General features: G+C 35.0%; 1 protein-coding gene across 1 annotated transcript in view; it reads right to left on the reverse strand.

Moving 5' to 3' along the window:
- Window positions 1–16,898, reverse strand: part of LOC126767768 (protogenin) — a 166,922-nt gene extending 150,024 nt beyond the window's left edge. Inside the window, exon 1 of the mRNA XM_050485389.1 lies at window positions 16,202–16,898. Coding sequence (XP_050341346.1) covers window positions 16,202–16,304 — 103 coding nt within the window. The 5' untranslated portion in view covers window positions 16,305–16,898. The remainder of the gene's footprint in view (window positions 1–16,201) is intronic.
- Between the last annotated feature and the right edge of the window lie 1,241 nt (window positions 16,899–18,139).

Genomic DNA, 18,139 nt, shown 5'->3' on the forward strand with positions numbered 1-18,139 from the left:
TTCCCCGGTATTAGCTGCGATTTCAGCTTGAGTAGTGCAACTGCAGTAATATTGGTAAACAATTAAAATTGTTTATGCGAGCTGTCAATGGGCGACAGTTGCGTTGACAGCGACAACACGCCAACCGTTGCTGACTGCTGTTTTGCACAGCTAGCTATGTATGTGTGTCCGCATACATGCTTGTGTAAGGCAATCAGCAACTTAAATCATATGAAGTCATTCATCATGAATGCGCAAAAAAATCAAAGAAGAGCTTAATCTCTTCATGTGGCATCTCGTCTGATGGGAGTGAAATAGCTCGTTTGTCATTGGCAGTTGGTTAGGCCAGCAGACATAGACAGGCTCGATATAAGAATATAATGTTGGTCAGGATGCGTTAGGTTTTAAGACTGATCAACTAGACGGTCCTTTGCAATACAAGAAACTGCTGAAGGTGGATTTTCCATCCTAGTTAGCTTGGAAGCTAATGATTATCTACAAAAAAAAACTCGCGAACCTTATGAAAGGCGGAGAACTTACTCAACAACTTAATCTGCACAAACTCAAAATGATTTTAAGATCGTGCAGGTACTGATCCGGTTAACCGTTTCAAACGACGCTCCTGTAAAGACTAGCCAATTAAGTAATTAGTGAGAAAAGAGCGGAAATTATCCAAGCGAATCTTTCTAAATATTGGGATCGTTTTATATCTAGCGAAGTTTAAGATAAAACAGTACTTAGATAAGCGACAACTTTCGCCTAATACATATACCTTGACGACATCGATATCATAAAATTTTTCTCACTGTGTAAGAACCGAGCATACGGCGAAGACAAAAATAACATCTAACTTAAAATCCGAAGTTGTTTTCCGAAGGATGAAAAATGTCGAATACAATATTCAAATAAAGCTACAGTAAAAGCGAGAGATCTCAAAGTTTTTTTTTACAAGTTATAATACAAGGTTTTCAAAGCACCTCATTGAGTGGAAAATAAAATGATACTAAAATCGAAGAATATTTAGTATTTTTAAAATTCTTAGAGATATTAAGGGGGGAGCCTGCTTTAGAGGCTTCAAAAAATCTATATTTTCAAGGATTTTTTTGGAAAGGAAAGAAATGTCTGATTGAAATAAAACTTTTAGGATTTATTCTTATATATTTGAAGAGTCTTCTCAAATTTTTTTATTATTATACATTAGATATTCTTCATGTTTGAAGAAATTTACGGAGGCGCCTCGAGAGCAATTTCTGTGTGGCGGGCAAGATGCAGGTCGCAATTTTCATCGGAAACAAAAAACAAAAGAAATTTTTAATTTTCAATGGTGTAATTCCTAGGTGAACCAAGAAAATTTAACAATCTTTCGCAGATTAAAAAAAAGAAATTACTTTAAATCGTTTAAAACCCGAATTAATGTTAACTTTCTTAAGTTATTTTAGGTTCACCTAGAAGAGAATTTAATTCCAAATACAACGCATTTTGATTCATTTCGATAGGACGTTTACTTTTTTTTCTATCCTGTCCGCCAATTAAGAAAAATCGTAAAAATGAAAAACCGAGAAATCGCGCGTCAAAGTTTTCGCTTTCTGCCCAATCGCATATATACATATGTACATATTTTGCTAGACGCTCGGTCACTATTTCCCTTCTAGCTCCGAGAATATTTCGAATTCCCATCTAAAATTTTGGGGACATATTCTCAGATTATTTTTAAAGAGATTTAAGCCAAAAAAAAATAATCGATTTTTTGAAGCTTCTAAAGCAGGCTCCCCCCTTAAAGCACTAGCAAAGAAAAAAGAAGAAAAGGATATTTTTCATATCCATTACTTGCTCAATCGCACTACCATATTCGTACCTACTTATTCAGATATTTATGGTATTCATGAATAGCCCGCCATTCAAACTAGCACCGCAGACGTTTCTTTCTTCACCCGCTTAAGTGATTGTGTGTCTCAAGCGAAGACCTTCAACGTCTGCACGCTGACTGCTTTGAATTTATGCAATTGTCAAAATTTTTATTTTTTCAACAAGCTTGTGCAACAATACATATATACGAGTCCTCTATACTTATATGTAAGTACATGAGGGTATTCTAATACAAATTTGTATATATGTAAATAAGAAACTATACTCTCATACACAACAAGAGATTTGGATAAGTCTGACTTATTTACATATAAACATATATAGTTATATGCATACATATATACAGTCTATTAGAAAGAAAGCACTCTGCAGAGTTCAATGCTTTTTGTGTGTTGTCTGAAAGTTGATTTGATTTGATTTATAAAACCATATAACTGAACTGGGTCATCGCAATGAGCGAAATTAACTGATATTAATAGGGATATAAATGAGCCAGACGAAGCGAATGAATTATACAAGTATATTTCGAATATAGTAAACAAAGCGAATATTGTGAATCGAAGGAGCGTAAAGTAGACGAAAGTGAGTGAGTGGTATTGAGGCGAAATAGTTGCGTAAGAAAATTTGAAATAAAATTGATGAATTGCTGAAAAGTAGACAGATAATACTTACTTCGAGGTACGTGAATTCTCAAAGGCAACCCTAACTCACTGGAGCTTAATGGGTTAGCAGTATTATCAAGCCAAGTATAGCTTCAAGGTTATATTTAGATGACATCTTGATGTCAGATTGTTGACGTATCTCATTAACTCGTGTGTATCACCAAATTTGTGAACTAACCGTTCTGCCATAAAAAGCTTTTGACCACTACTTGAATACCAAATGGTTTGGATGGGATAACACATTTTTCTTAAAAGATCAAGAGATGGCAAGAGAACTCGAAATCTCTCGTGAGTCTGTTCGAATGATTTTGATGAATATTTTGGATATAAAACGCGATCAGAAAGACAAAACAAAATTCGCTGAAGGAGCTGAAGGACATCCCAACAAATCGTTGGATTAAGAGTATTAAATCTGGAAGGGTTTCCTTACAGGACGACTAAATAAATATTGAAATAATAATAATTAAATATTAAGCGTTTTATTTACAATTTACGGGTACTTTGTCACAATGTATATGCTCCAACTAGTCTCTCAGTTTTTAGAGATTTTGCACACGTTCTTTTTTCCCCAAGAAGCCGCTAATTTGTTTGACCTGCCAATATCGAATCACTATAGAAGATAGTTTCAATGCAAATTGGTTGATCAAAATTAAGTCCTTGTATGGAAAAATTTTTAATTTGAGAAGATATCTTCAGGAAGTTTGACGAAAATCATTTTCCAAGCCTGCGCTATAATTTTCAAACAAATTGTTCAGATCGGATCATAAAGCTGTCACACAAACTCACCGATCACAATTAAGATAAGGATGTTTTTACATTTATTTTATGCTATAAGAAATGTATCTGTTAAATTTTTTTGTGGAGAGAGGTTCTGATCAGTTTTAAAGAGTTCCTTGATGTAAATAAAAATATTTTTTATAAAATTATTATAAACAAGTAATTTTCCAGTTCCCTAAACAGTTATTCGCAATTACAAGCGCAAAATGACAATGCCATTACCATTTTTTCCTGCACAGAAACTATTTCCGGAAGAGAAACAAAGTTGAAACTATATTATTCAAGATATGGGAATATTTAAAATTCTGGACAAATAAGCAAAGCTTGTGGAATGCAAAATATTAGCAAGTAAAGTATATAAGTTAATTATAACCTCTCTACTTTCAAGGGAAAACATTACAACTAACTCAAAGGAAAACAGTTCCTGAAAATATAACTAAATTGTGTGGGCGAAAAATGTGCGTAGGAACCTTAACATTCATCTTCAGCTCCTGCATATGTAATATATTTGTGATATTTTGAAAATTATCTGGCAGTATTTAGATTATAAAAACACCAATCTCACTCGAATTAATTATAATTCCCACTTGTCATAAGCGTGTAATTATTAACGCACCAAAAACTTTTGCAAACATAAAGTTTAAAGACATACAAACAACCATACGTACGTGAAGTAAAGCTAAAGCGCGCTTACAAGAAATGGAACGAGTATACATTACAGCAGCAAGTGAACAAATACAAAAACAAACAGCCAAATGAAATGAAAAGAGAGAAAATCAAGGAACCCACAGCCTAGCTGACTTGCCAACTGGGTGTTGTGGGAAGGGCGAAGAGGTTGCGCGCCTACAAGTTGACTGTACAATAACTTTTCGCTGTCGCCAACAAAAACAAAGCGTATATTTGAAAAATAAGTTATCTAATTGAATATTCCATACACGAAAAATGAATTACGAGAATGAAAAATAGAACAAACACAGCGTGACAGAGTGGAAAATGACGAAATAAAAATAAAAAATAAAAATGAAATGTAATAAAAATAACGGAAAATATATATGTGCATATAAAACGACATAAAAAGCTGCAATTTTTCGAAATTTAGCAGTAAAAGCTATTAAATGTAACTAGAAGAACAATAAGAAGGAGTCAGCCGTGGCAAAGTTTAGGCCAACAATAGGCATAGATGAATTGAATGACACAGAAAATATACTTTTACACCCTAGCGACATATCGTGCAGAGTAAAATTGTCTTGTTTGAGTTAAATTTAGAAATTCTTCTTCTTTATTGGCGTAGACACCGCTTCCCCTGCTGCCACCGGCGGGTACTGCGTAGAATAAACTTAGAGTTAGAGTGTTTTCATCAATTCGGACGGCATGACCTAGACAGCGTAGCCGCCGCCTCTTAATTCGCTGAACTATGTCAATGTCGTCGAATATCTAGTACAGCGCATCATTCTATCGACTATCGTAATATTCACCGTTACCAATGGTCAAAGGACCAAAAATCTTCCGCAGAACCTTTCACTCGAAAACTCGTAACGACGACTGATCAAATGTTGTCATCATCCATGCCTCTGCACCATATAACAGGACGGGAATGATGAGAGAGGACTTTACTTCTCAATTGCCTACTCAGTCCGGCATCAAGTGCTAACAAATAGCCCTCAGGATACTTAGATATGCAGTTTCAGGGTTGGATGGCGCAGAAGCATACAACATGCCAGCAAAATTTATAACATTTATATAGATGGATTAAAAATGGCTAATTGAGTTGTAGCCGGAATCCATTACTTAGAGCTGAGTCTCATTCAAACCTTCACGCTCTCTGAATACTGCAGTATCTTAAAGGCGGCAGTATTTGTCAGAAAAGCGGCGATACTATGCTCCAGACCACAAAGAACTTTTGGGAAACGAAATAGCTAGTGTTATATCCAAAAGTGCCATCCATCTGGCTATCGAACCAGCAAAGTACAGTACACGAGAAACCGAAATCACTAAAAATGATATCGGGGCCCGAAGAAAAATACGCACGTTTTTGCTCACATGATCTCAAAAGGACTGCAGCATGGACGTTGGCCTAGAGACAGGTCTCAATCTACTGGCATCAAATGCGAGTCGGATGGTTATTAGTAAGCATGAGAGAGATGCTGGTACACCTACAATGCTTCTATACAGCATTATTTAGACCTCGTCTTTGTTGTCTTCGCAGTTCAAAAGGCTACATGCAGTAAACTTCGCAAAAGCATTGACGTCCTGTATAACGAATACTTCAGCTCACATCGAGCTGCTCCTACATCTGACATTACTAAGGGCCAGTAGGTGCAGTGGAACCAACGTTTTCGGCACTCATATGTACATATGTATGTGCTTTACTAAATTTGGAGAGCTGAATAAGTACATATATACATTTCATCGTTTCCATTCGAATTTATTCTTTCCTTTTATTTCTTTATGCCTTTTTCCGTAATTCCCCCCAGTTGATAGCATTAAATTTGACACATTTCATGGTCAACACCAAACTTAAATTAGAAAGTCTTACATAATTCTATTTTCACTTGCCCCAATGTGAGCATCAAGCGTCTGTTTGTTGTCAGAAGAGCTCAGTTGAAAAGATTTTCAGTAAATTATTCGAAAATTATTTGTTACAATACAGATTTTCTTCTTTTCTTTTCTTATTTAATTTAATTTTTTTTATTTAATTTAATTTTTTTTTTTGATGTGCAACAACTGGAAAAAGCCATATCTGGTGAACTTCGGGCTTGGGGGCGAAAAGCCCAATTGGTGAACTCTACTAAATAATAATGGAAAATTTCAATTTTGCGCTTGCCACAAACAACTTTCTCCATATCCTGGCACAGTTAGAAGTTTAGCAAACATTTTGCGGTGACCAGCCAACTTAAACAAATTAAAAGCAATGAACCAGCCAACCAGCAACAAGCCCAACAAGAACAACATTAATTCCATAAGATGTTGATAAGTCTATTTGCTGAATTTATTTGTATTTTTCCTTTTATTTATGTCAGTGCTGCCACGGCTCTGCTTGCCACAGCCGGGCACGTTGCTGATGATTTGTGATATCAGACGCAATTAGTTAGTTAGTTGGCAATGTGGCTGTCACATAGATACGCTCTGAGTGATAGATACATGCAACGCCACTTTCACACGCACACACGACACAAATATGGAAACATATATGTATGTATGTAAGTAGATTGTGGTAGCAAACCACATCGCCGCCACCCACTCGTCACAGCAACCACAAAGGAGCATAATTGGTGTTGCTGCTTAGGAAACCAACAAAAGGTAATAGAATTGTGAAAAGTCATGGCAGCAGCAGCGACAGCGGCAACGGCAACGGCGGCAGCAAATAAAAGCACTTAACACCAAGGCGCACACACATATAAGCGAACAGCGGCAAGAGACTATCGGTCTTCCTGGTAGCCAAGTAAACAACTGCTGCTGCTAATGCTTTTTATTTACATATCTACATTGTGTAAGTGGCAAAATGTAAGCAGATGAGTAGTGGGTGTATGTGTGCGCCATGATAACGCAGCCAGGATCAGCTTATTGTGTGCCAAGATGTGATAATATACATATGTCTGTATATATAAAGTTTAAAAAATGGTTATTTTTTAGAGAAACATAACTTTTATTTCAAATAAAGCATAAGCTCGGAATTTTTTACATATGTAGAGCCGAACTTTTCACCACTTTTCCGGCATCTCTCTCTTTAGTTTACAAGTATAACCTAACTAGTACTTCTGCATACAAATTCATTACTTTGACGTATCTCTACAAAAATTACAAAAAATCAACTCTAACAGAATTTTCTAAGTATAGTTCGGTAACCAAAAGCTCATTGAAAACAAGAAAAAAATGTTGGGTTACTTTGTCTGGCAGCTATATGTTATAGTGTTCCGATATGGAAAAATTTTCGGAGGTTGTACCATTACCTTATACAGTCATCCATGCAAGATTTCATGGAAATATCTGCCAAATAAATGCCAAATAACGCACAAGAACTTGATTTTGATACGTTAGTTTATATGGCAGCTATATGCTATAGTAATCCGATCTGAACAGTTTTTTCGGATATTGTACCGTTACCTTACAAGAACAATACAAGTCAAATTTCGTGTAGATATTTTGTTAAATAAAACATTTTCCATACAAGAATTTGATTTTGATCGTTCAGTTTGTATATCTATATGCTATAGTGATTCGATATCGGCGGATCCGACAAAGGAGCAGTTTCTTTGTGCAAAAAGAACGTCTGCAAATTTTCAGATCGATATCTCAAAAACTGAGGATCTAGCTCGCGTATATACTGACGAACAAGACTAAATCGGCTCAGCTCGCCACACTGAACATTGATCTACATATTTTAGAGGGTATCCGACGCTTCGTTCTGTGTATTACAATCCAAACTTAAAATACCGTGTTCAACCTAGTCAAATGACATAATCCAAAGCCAAGAGTCAATTATAAAGCCGATTTCTTGACATAATTCGGTCACTAAAAGTGTAGCACAATAAAGTAATGTTTTTGGGGTCACTGTGGCCTGTTTCACCAACTTCGGGAATCAATAAGCACTTTGACGTTTGATACTGACGAAGAGAAGCCGAAAGTCGACGTTAATTTTCCTCACCAGTGACGATTTCGCTGAGTCCATCATCAATTTAAAACACGACCATGGATCAACAATACCCGGGCAACAATACAATACCGAGTCTCTTCGCGATTTTTTCGCACTCCATTGATCAATGGTTTGCTCTCACTTAGAACCGGGATTTTGAAAATCATTTAACAAATTTTTAAATTTTTTTCGGGTATAAGTTCCTGCTTAATAATCTATCAATATACATTGAATACTAATGACAAATAAATTCGTTCACTTTGGCAACTGGTTTAACAGCAGCTCTTTTAAACAATTCTATACCTCTGAAAAGACACCCTCTATGTGTATTTGTGCTCAAAATGCCTCAACAATTAAATACGATTTAATATAAACCGAAATGAAATTAAGAAAATTTTAATAATGAAAATTACATGGACGTTAAACAAACTACTCGCACAAATGTGAAAGCAAAATAAAACTTAATGTCTGCGATAAAGTTGTGGAAAATTTGTTTAAAGCGAATTGTTCTGGAAAATTTTGCATTAATGTTGCATTTGGTTTTACTAAATCAACTGTTTTTATTTTATTTCCTTCTCGATAAACTTTGTTGTTTTTAATAGGCCTTTGTTGTCTGGCAAAATGATATGAGACAATGCTCCTTTATATTTAGAAAAAGCAATGACATAGAGAATATGCACATGGGAATAGCTCAAAAATTAATTAGAAGTTTCCTTTAGTCAACAAATAGATGTATTCAAAACTATAAACATTTTAATCACTTGTAGTTGAGAGGCTCATTTTTGCCCTGTTTCAATTAGTTGCCTGCACAAGTCGATATACCATAGTAGTATTGTAATGAGTTGTAACTCTGAAGTCAATTTTTTTTGGCAAAGTTTTAGACTCAGTAAATAATGCAAAAGTTGTAAAATTAGTTTCTCATATTCGTATATTTATTTTAGTGCAAATGCTCTTAAAGTAAGGTCACAATATAACAGAAGCACTACATACTACATTTTGATTATATTTCATATCATACAGTGCCGATCTCTACCTTTAGAAGTACATACATACATATGCCATATTTATTGGTTTGAGTTCCGTATGAAAGCAGGAAAAGGGATTCTTATGATTAAAACATCTTTAAGCCATATACATATACAGTTCAGACCGTTATAAAAATGAAACTGTAATACGTTTTTTACTAAACATAATTTTATGTAATATCGCAAATTCCTCGGGTAAATGATGTTTCAAAAATATATATCTTGCTAAGTTGGTAGGACTGTCCTTAGTTAATATGCCAAATATGAGCGCGATATGTAAAGCAGTTTATTTACAGCAGCTGCTTAATTCGGTACACCTCAGTGGTGCGTTGCGATTTTTACATTGGATAAAAATATCGAACACAGAATTTAACTCAAGTTTTGTATTTCTAACCAAATTTCGTCTGCGGAATCGTTGCGAATGTTGCAAAAGGCTTACGGTGATTCAGTTTTATCAAAAACACAAGCCTACGAGTGGTACAAAGCCTTCAAAGGCGGTCGAGAGATCATTGAAGACATGCCTCGTTCTGGACGCCCTTCGACCTCTTCAACTGATTGAAAGAATTTAATAAAATGAAGGCTTGAAAATCGTCAGTCAAGTGTTAGAGAGTTGGCAAGAGAGCTCGACATCTCTCGCGAATCCGTTCGAATGATTTTGGTAGATATTTTGGGTATGAAACGCGTTCTTGCTCGACTCATCCCGATAAAGCTGAATTTTTTTTTAATTACGATATTACTATTGTGACCTAATTTAAAGCCTAAAACGCAATTAATATCATCGATCAACCACCGTATTCGCCAGATTAGTCTCCGTGTGATTTTTTCTTGTTCCCCAACTGAAATTGTCGCTCCTTAGAACCCGTTGTCAGTCGATCTGAGTCTGAAGGAGCTGAGGTGTGTGGTCTTTGCCTTCCCCGACGATAGGCTTTGATGTGCAGATCATTTCAAATAAGTCTTGACAATATTTGTACTCCGCGTTCGTTGTGATCTTTGTAACCGAATTTAGGACAGGACTAAGTATATTTCCATACAAACTTGGAATATTCCTTTTATAATCAAAATATCGGACACACAGCTGGTTTTACTGAGTTAAATGTATTATATCTAATAAAAAGCTAATGCTTTTGTGCTTAAAAATGAGTTATGAAAACTGAAAGTAATATGTACATTGTACAAGTATTATATAATTGAGGAAAAAATAAAAAAAATTAAATGATTTCATAAAATTATTTGTCTAATTTAATTTTTCTTACGGGGCTCCCGCTTTAGGACTTCTACACTCTACTACATTTCACCGCCGCAACAAAAAGTGTACTTCATTATGAACCGACTAATGAGTAATTGTCATGGTAACGTACACACTGCCGTAAAATGCCACATTTCATATGAAATATTCCATTCCCAGCGTCACAGGCATTAAAGCAACATTAAAATAGCAAATTCAATGCCATGAAATATAAAACAAATATTGTAAACAATTTGCTTCATTTTAATTAGTTGTAAGTGATATTCGTAATTTATTATTTAAAAATTATCATGCGCAAAACATATGTAGATATGGAATAGCAGGTAAGCACATACTGCTGCGGGCAAAAAATAATAAGACTTTTTAACTTAAATTTCGCGTGAAAATCCATTCGTCGAAATATTAATATAATATTATTAATGAAAATTCTTAATGGAACAGTTGCAGTTATTTTCTCTTGTCTGAGGTTAAATGTAATATCTCGGCACACTTATCGAGACAGTTAAGACCCTTATTGTTAAAATTTTGTCAAATTTTTAATTAAATTAAATTTTTAACTGAAAGAACCTTTCCGCGGCACTTCTAATGATTTTATGCCTGAACATTTGATTATTCTGATCACTTTTCATAATAAATTAAACCGTAAAAATTTATTAAATATAACTTCATTTTAAATCTTAGCTGTTGAGATTTTAGTTTCTGTAGCTGAGCAGTGTAAGATCTCGACGCTTAAAAACCCTCTAGTCATTCGTTGTGTTATTAGGAGACCACTTGTTTTTTTTTTCAAGTAATATATCCGACCCAAACTATGTAACTTATGTGGCCAATTAACAGAAAAATTACTTCATGTGACATTTTTCCGAATGCAGATAGAAAGATTAGACATTATTTACAGCTGTTCCAACTGCAAATGTGGCTTTACTTACTTAGACTGTGTTCACACGAAGACTCTTTTGTAGGCGAGGGGACATTCACGGAAAGACAAACGAACCGTGGCGCGCCTGCTCGGGTGACACGTTTTGTGTTCATCTTCGTAATAGTTCGCTGCTACGCAATGAGCGACACTTAAAGCGAATTTGCGACTATTAAGCGACAAAAGAGTCTTCGTGGGAACGCATTCTTATACGAGAAGCGAGAAATGAACACAGAACGAAAATTTTCGAAATAAATGTCCAAAATTGTGAACGTTTTCACTGTCAATCCTTGCATGTGAACTCTACAAAGCATATTAAGCATAAATATCAAACGCAGGTTTTTACTTTGACAGCTGATTTGACAGCTTTTACTTTAGGAAATACGGTACTTTTAAATGCTATTCTTTTGTAATATTGACGTGTAGTATTTTTTTTCATAAATCAATATATGTCAGTATAAAGTAACGACAATCTGATGGGTTTTTGAAGTTTCAATGTAAGTCACACACAGTTGTGAAATGAAGAAATATGCTTTTCCAAAACCGGAAACACAAAATCGAAGCAGAAATACAATGAATTTCCATTAAAAAGTTATGCTTACTACAAACAAGCAATATTGAAGCAAGCGACTCAGTTTCGAAGAGTAGTGGTGAGAGTGGAAGTTATTGAGGGAGTAGGTTAGTTGGCCGGGAAGCACTCGTGTTGACTTTTATGACGCACCTTCAACACTACCGCCTTTAAGATTACCAACGTGCGCACATTTTTGCACAAAAATAACGAAAACATTTTTTTTTTGGAATTTGTATATTTACATATGTGCGCGCTTTCAGCTAGCAGCTGCGCTGGATTTCAACGGTAACAACACGCCTTAGATGTCTAAAACGTTCCTACCTTTCAGAACTTATGCAAAAGATTTTGTGATTTTTTGAGGACTTTATCTGAGAAATTACAAATTTTTATTTGTAAAAAAGTTTTTCCCTTTGCCTTTTTACGCCTTAACAAGTTGGCCTTTGGCACAATTCTAGCTGAAGCATGGTAAGTACACCGAGGCGTATACGTAATCCACGGTGCTTTGGAGTGCTTGCTTGCAAATGCCACTGACTTTGCATGGATTTTGTGCGGCTAAGACCATATGCCAGTATATTATTTAAGTCCTTTACAAATATACACATTAATACAAACTTATATACATAACAAATACTAGCTTACATGTGCTTATAGAACATATGTGCGCATATACATATAGAGAAGGATGTATGTGAGTATTTACTTTACAGTTATTTTGTTTATATATGTATGTATGTGCATGTGTGATATTACTTGGATTCTGTGGTGGAAAATATTTGCGCTATAAATTATTTAAGACTGTCAGCAACAGCCCTGAGCGCTACAGGTGTAGAAGTCTTTGCCGAACATAAATACACTTGCTCGTGTTTACATGTTGAATGATGGAAGTTATTAAAATTTTTACTTGATTAATGTGTGCGTAGGCATTTTTTGCACTAACATGCGAATTTTTAGAATGCAACAAAATTTTAAACAAATCACTTTGTAAGCAAAAAGTAATTTATGTGAAAAATAATATTTTCCTTTTAATCGGTCCAAAGTTTACTGTGGCTTTGCCAAAGAATTTTTTTTTTGTTTTCAACCCTTAAACTGCTTAAACGAGAATACTTTACATGGCCACTGGAAAATAAATTTATGTCTGATGCTATTTTCCAGTGGTTTTATTGCGCTTTCTTAATAAATTTCATCTGAAAAACCGAGAAAATTATTTTTTCTTCCGGCAAATTGACGGTCAATATACTGAGTGGACCTTATCAGTGTGGCTTCAGGCTTGGAAAATCAACAACTGACCAGATATTCACCATGCGCCAAATCTTAGAAAATACCCATGAAAAGAGAAACGACGCACACCACCTCTTCGTCGATTTCAAAGCTAATTTTTACAGCACGCAAAGGAGTTGCCTTTATGCTGCTGTGTTTGAATTTTGTATCCCCGCAAAACTAATATAGCTGTGTAAACTGACGTTAAACAATATCAAAATAATTCGAGCTTTAGATGTGAATAGAGAGACGCCGATGGTATCGATATCAATGGCCTTAACAAAGAAGCATATGGGTCTGGTAGTGAACGAGGGTAAGATGAAATATCTCCTGTCATCAAACAAACAGTCGTCTCATTCGCGACTTGGCTCCCAAATCACTGTTGGCAGTTATAACTTCGAATTCGTAGATAATTACGTCTATCTTGGAATCATCGTTACACCAACAACAACGTCAGGCTCGAAATCTTAAGCAGAACAACTCCTGCTAACAGGTACTTCTTCGAATTGAGTAGGCAATTGAGAAGTAAAGTCATCTCTCGACGAACAAAGACCAAATTCTACAAATCACTCATCATCCCCGTCCTGCTAAATGGTGCAGAAGCACGATGACAACATCTGATGAGTCGACGTTACGAGTTTTTGAGAGAAAGGTTCTTCGTAAGACTTATGGTCCTTTGCGCATTGGCAACGGCGAATACTGCAGTCGATGGAACAATGCGCTGTACTAGATATTCGACGATATTTACATAGTTCAACGAATTAAAAGATAGCGGCTAAGTCATGTCGTCCGAATGGATAAAAACACTCTAGCTCTAAGAGTATTCGACATATATAGTAGCCATTGAGGTAAGCAGAGAAAGAGGAAGACCTCCAAATTTATCAGAATGATAGCTTCAAACATTTACATACATACATATACATATACATATACTCATCCTTAGTACTTGATTCTCTCTACTTAATCAAAACTCAATTATTTCAATTTCCTTTCATGTAATTTATTATATCCGTTTTGAAATCACAAAAGTGTTCTAAAGCAAGCATTTTCTAAAGCAAAAAGCAGTGAACTTGATTTTTTTTAAACAACTAAATTCAATTTATTTGCTTCAATTTTATAACCGTAAATCAGAGAAGCGTAAAGCAAAGCGGAACGTGTTTATATCGATTCATGTGATGTAAGTCAATAAAGGCACACATAATAGAGGGTATCTAATCACTTAACGGTAAAAAGTATTAAAGTCAACTGGAAACCCTTCACATTGGCAGGTATTTATAAATAAGAATGAACGGAACCCAAACAACTACACAGCACACACACCATAATTAGCAACTTCTTATGCGTGTTTCGGTTCTTCGATGGCCAAATAAACTTAATGTTCGGACATGCGTGCCATTATTCGTGCACGGAAGGGAAAAAAGGGTCAGGCACGTGTCGTCCTCGCTTTTTTCAATGTTTTTTTTATATTCCGTTGTCCCTTTGCCTTTACTTTCACATCATATTTCCGTAATGATAAGCAGTAAAAGCAAAATTTATCGATAGGACTTCACTTAGTAGTGGTTTTCTTTTCTTTTGTTCAAAATCAAAGATGAAAATGTTAAATTATATCGTAAAATATGAAATATAATGACTATGGAGATTCTCATGATTTGCATTTGATAAGCAAATTGACAAGAAGTAAGTTAAGATATTTATTTTATTTAAATTAGGAAATGAAAAGGTATTTGAGGTTTCCACTTTCAATTTGAAAGTATGCATCGCTATAAATATTTATTTTAATTTCAGTTTAGAACATTCAAACTAACATTAGGAATTTATTTTGGAAATCATCAAAATACTGGAATTAAAATATATAAACCAAAATATATATGCTGGCATTCTGATAAAATCCTCTTCCAAGCAGCCCTGATGGTGACGGTTTATCCTTAGAATTCCTCCTAACTGAAGCGAAATAAAAAACGGATATTCATCTAACGGGTGATCCAAGTAGAGGTACTTTTTCCAATAGCCTTTCTTGACAGATTACGGGTGAATGACTTGGCGCATTTTACGTCGAGATTTTCAATTGTAAGCATACAAAAATACAGCTTGTGCAAGAACTGAAGCCGCTCGACCTTCCCAAGCGACATCGCTTAGCTCTATGGGCTCTTGAAAAGTTCCCTGAAGATCCGAGGTTTTCGGGTCAAATTTTGTTCAGCGATGAGGCCCATTTCTGGCTCAATGGGTAGGTAAACAAGCAAAATTGCCGCATTTGGGACGAAGAGCAACCTGAAGATATTCAAGAGCTATCACTTTATCCAGAAAAAAAAACGGTTTGGTGTGTTTTGTGGCCCAGTGGGTTCATCGGTCTCTCCAAAAATGATGCCGGTGAGAACATAACCGTCAATGGCGACCGTTATCGCGACATGATAACCGACTATTTGATGCCTGAAATTGAAGCTCGTGATCTCGGCGACATTTGGTTTCAACAAGACGGTGATAGATAGAGATAACCTTCAAAATGGTTTTGCGGAAACTGTTGTATAGAAATAAGTAAATAACACAAATAAATTTTACACAAAAATTTTAAATTTTCATCTATTTTATAAAGTCACTTACTGGAATTCTCACCCAAATTGCATGAAATAAAAAAGGAATTAAGTATTATTTCGCAGTAAAATATTAACTCGAATAAGAACAATGTACCGGTCAAAATCCTTGTACAATTACTTTGAACTTATCGAATAAAGACGATAACGTTCTCTCTCACTTTTCCATGACAGTAATTCTTTCAGAGATTTGTCGAAAACGGATCGGCTATCATTTTCCTGGATGCGCTTACTATTTGATCATGCATTTAATGAAAACATATAACAATGAATATTAGCTACAGGTATTAGAAGAGTTGGCTGGTGTTCACTAACTGCTAGAAGTTGATACATTGACAGAATTTGCGCGAAAACTAATCTCATAGAAACGTTAACAGAAATCTCTGATAGCGCTGTTGAGTCATTAACATGTGATTCAACTGATAGGTGGCTCTCAGTACGTTTGAATCTCTCAGCGATAATTGTTTCAAGTTACTACAAAACATAACCTTCTATATTTTATATTTAAAAACATATGCAACCCCCGCACTTATACAAAATTAACCTATACTTTCGCATACAGTCACAGATTTATTTATATAATTGAAACCCACAATAATCGTGCTCATCAGCATAATCCTTGATGTCCCTGTCTAAGTGTTTATCTTATTTATTTAATTTTTTTTTTGTTTTCAGTTCACTCACCTGTTGTTTTGCTCGTTGTCAATAAGCCATTTTCGCACAGGATCAACAGATATTTAATTAGTAGTTGAACTAAGATGCTGTGTTGTAGCAAACACATTGCCATCAAAGTAATTGATATCGCCCACGTCGTTGATTGCGTCGTTAATAACTTATACAAATGCTACACGCTCCAGTGGGGCGGTGCCAATGCAGCCACAGCCGCCAGTGTTGACAAATGATGTTGTTATTGTGATCACAACTATGTATAATTATTGTTGTTATTACACATAAGCATATGTATGAACTTGTGAAACACAATGTAGGCGTTGTCCTTGCTCTCAAGGATATTTAACCAAAACTTTGCGGCATGCAACTTTTACGAAGTTCCAAAATTTCGTTTTATTCTATGTTGTTGTAATTATTTGATTATTTTTATTAGATTTTATTATTTTTCAACAAATTTCATTATATTTTTTTTACCACTTTTTGCACTTTTTTCGCACGCACACGTTTCTCTTTTATTTATTTACTTTTGCTTTCTTTCTTGCACATTCATTTTGATTAATCGCTGTTCCTCAATATTGATATTCTTGTAAGCACACAAATTATGGCAAAAGAAAAAAATATAATAAACACTTTTGGTCAACAATCAAACTCGGCAAATAAATCAAAGTTCACTTTTTCTCATTTTGCAGCAGCTGTACAAAATTGTTCTACAACAAACAACAGTTTCTCTAAATGCGTAGCTTTCTTTTGCGGACTAGGAAATTACATTTAAAGTTTTCCGCAAATGGAAAAAATCAAAACCTTATTTATTACTCATTCTCTCTTAAGCTTCGAAAAAAATAATGAAAAAATAAGGTTTGAATTGACTTCGAGTAAAAATTAAGGTTTTAGTGACTTCGTGTAGGGATTGTACGAGCAAGAAATGCAAAGTTAAGTTAGGTAGTCAGACCTTAACATCTCTTATGGATCGACTCAACACATTTTGAATAATTTTTTGGTTACGAAACGTGGCCATTAGGAAGTCCATTGTGAAATCGCGGAACTAAAATCCCCTTAAACTATTGTGTCCTCTCTGTAGACCAGTGCGTGGAGTGGAGTTTCGAAAATTAATCACTGCTTACAATCAAAAATCTCAACATCTCTCTTTCCACCCGTTTCCCAGATCAAGCTCGAGCAGCGCTGCCTAATAGAATCTACCGTATATAAAAATACTTTTTTGATTTTAAAAATTAAAGGAAGAATATAAAGCTCTTGTATTTGACGGATGTAATAATTTAAATTCTTCAGATCATGGATATTTTATTTAAGTAAGAGCCGCTATGAAATTGAATTGATTGATTGATTGAAAAAAAACTTAAATTCGAAATATTGAATAGGAGGACAGGTGCCCTTGGTTACTGAAAAAACCATAAATAAAGGTATATCCAAACTTTATAATATTTTTGAATAACCAAAATTGTGTCCATCGGACAATCTACTGTCTTCCTTTTTTCTAATACTTTCTTGATGGTTCCCCACCATTGAAAAATACTAGAAAAATATACAGAAACACCAAGGACCCACATGCTTTCAAAGTATCGGCTATCCCCGGTTTAAGATGCATTTAAACTATATCAGGAAGACCAACGTGCTTTTATTCTGTTTTAACTAAAATCAATGCTCAATGTGCCGTAGATCAGATCAATAATTTGGAAATTAGTCTGATTTAGCTGTACAATGCTTCCAACCCTGAATAAGCGGCTACGAAATCTTTGAAAATGTTGCAGAAGTGTTTTGAAGTGAGGATCGTTAAGTAATTGAAACTTGCTTCATGAATTTCTTCCATCCACATCTGTTATAGACGGTAAAGCTGAATAAACAGTGATGGATAATCGTTATGTTAGTATAACAACTCTTATGGATCGTCTATGCTGGACTCGCACCAAAAGCCCTGAATATTTCGCAAAAAGAACT

This window comes from Bactrocera neohumeralis, chromosome 2, assembly GCF_024586455.1.
Source record: "Bactrocera neohumeralis isolate Rockhampton chromosome 2, APGP_CSIRO_Bneo_wtdbg2-racon-allhic-juicebox.fasta_v2, whole genome shotgun sequence".
In the NCBI taxonomy this organism is placed as follows: domain Eukaryota; kingdom Metazoa; phylum Arthropoda; class Insecta; order Diptera; family Tephritidae; genus Bactrocera; species Bactrocera neohumeralis.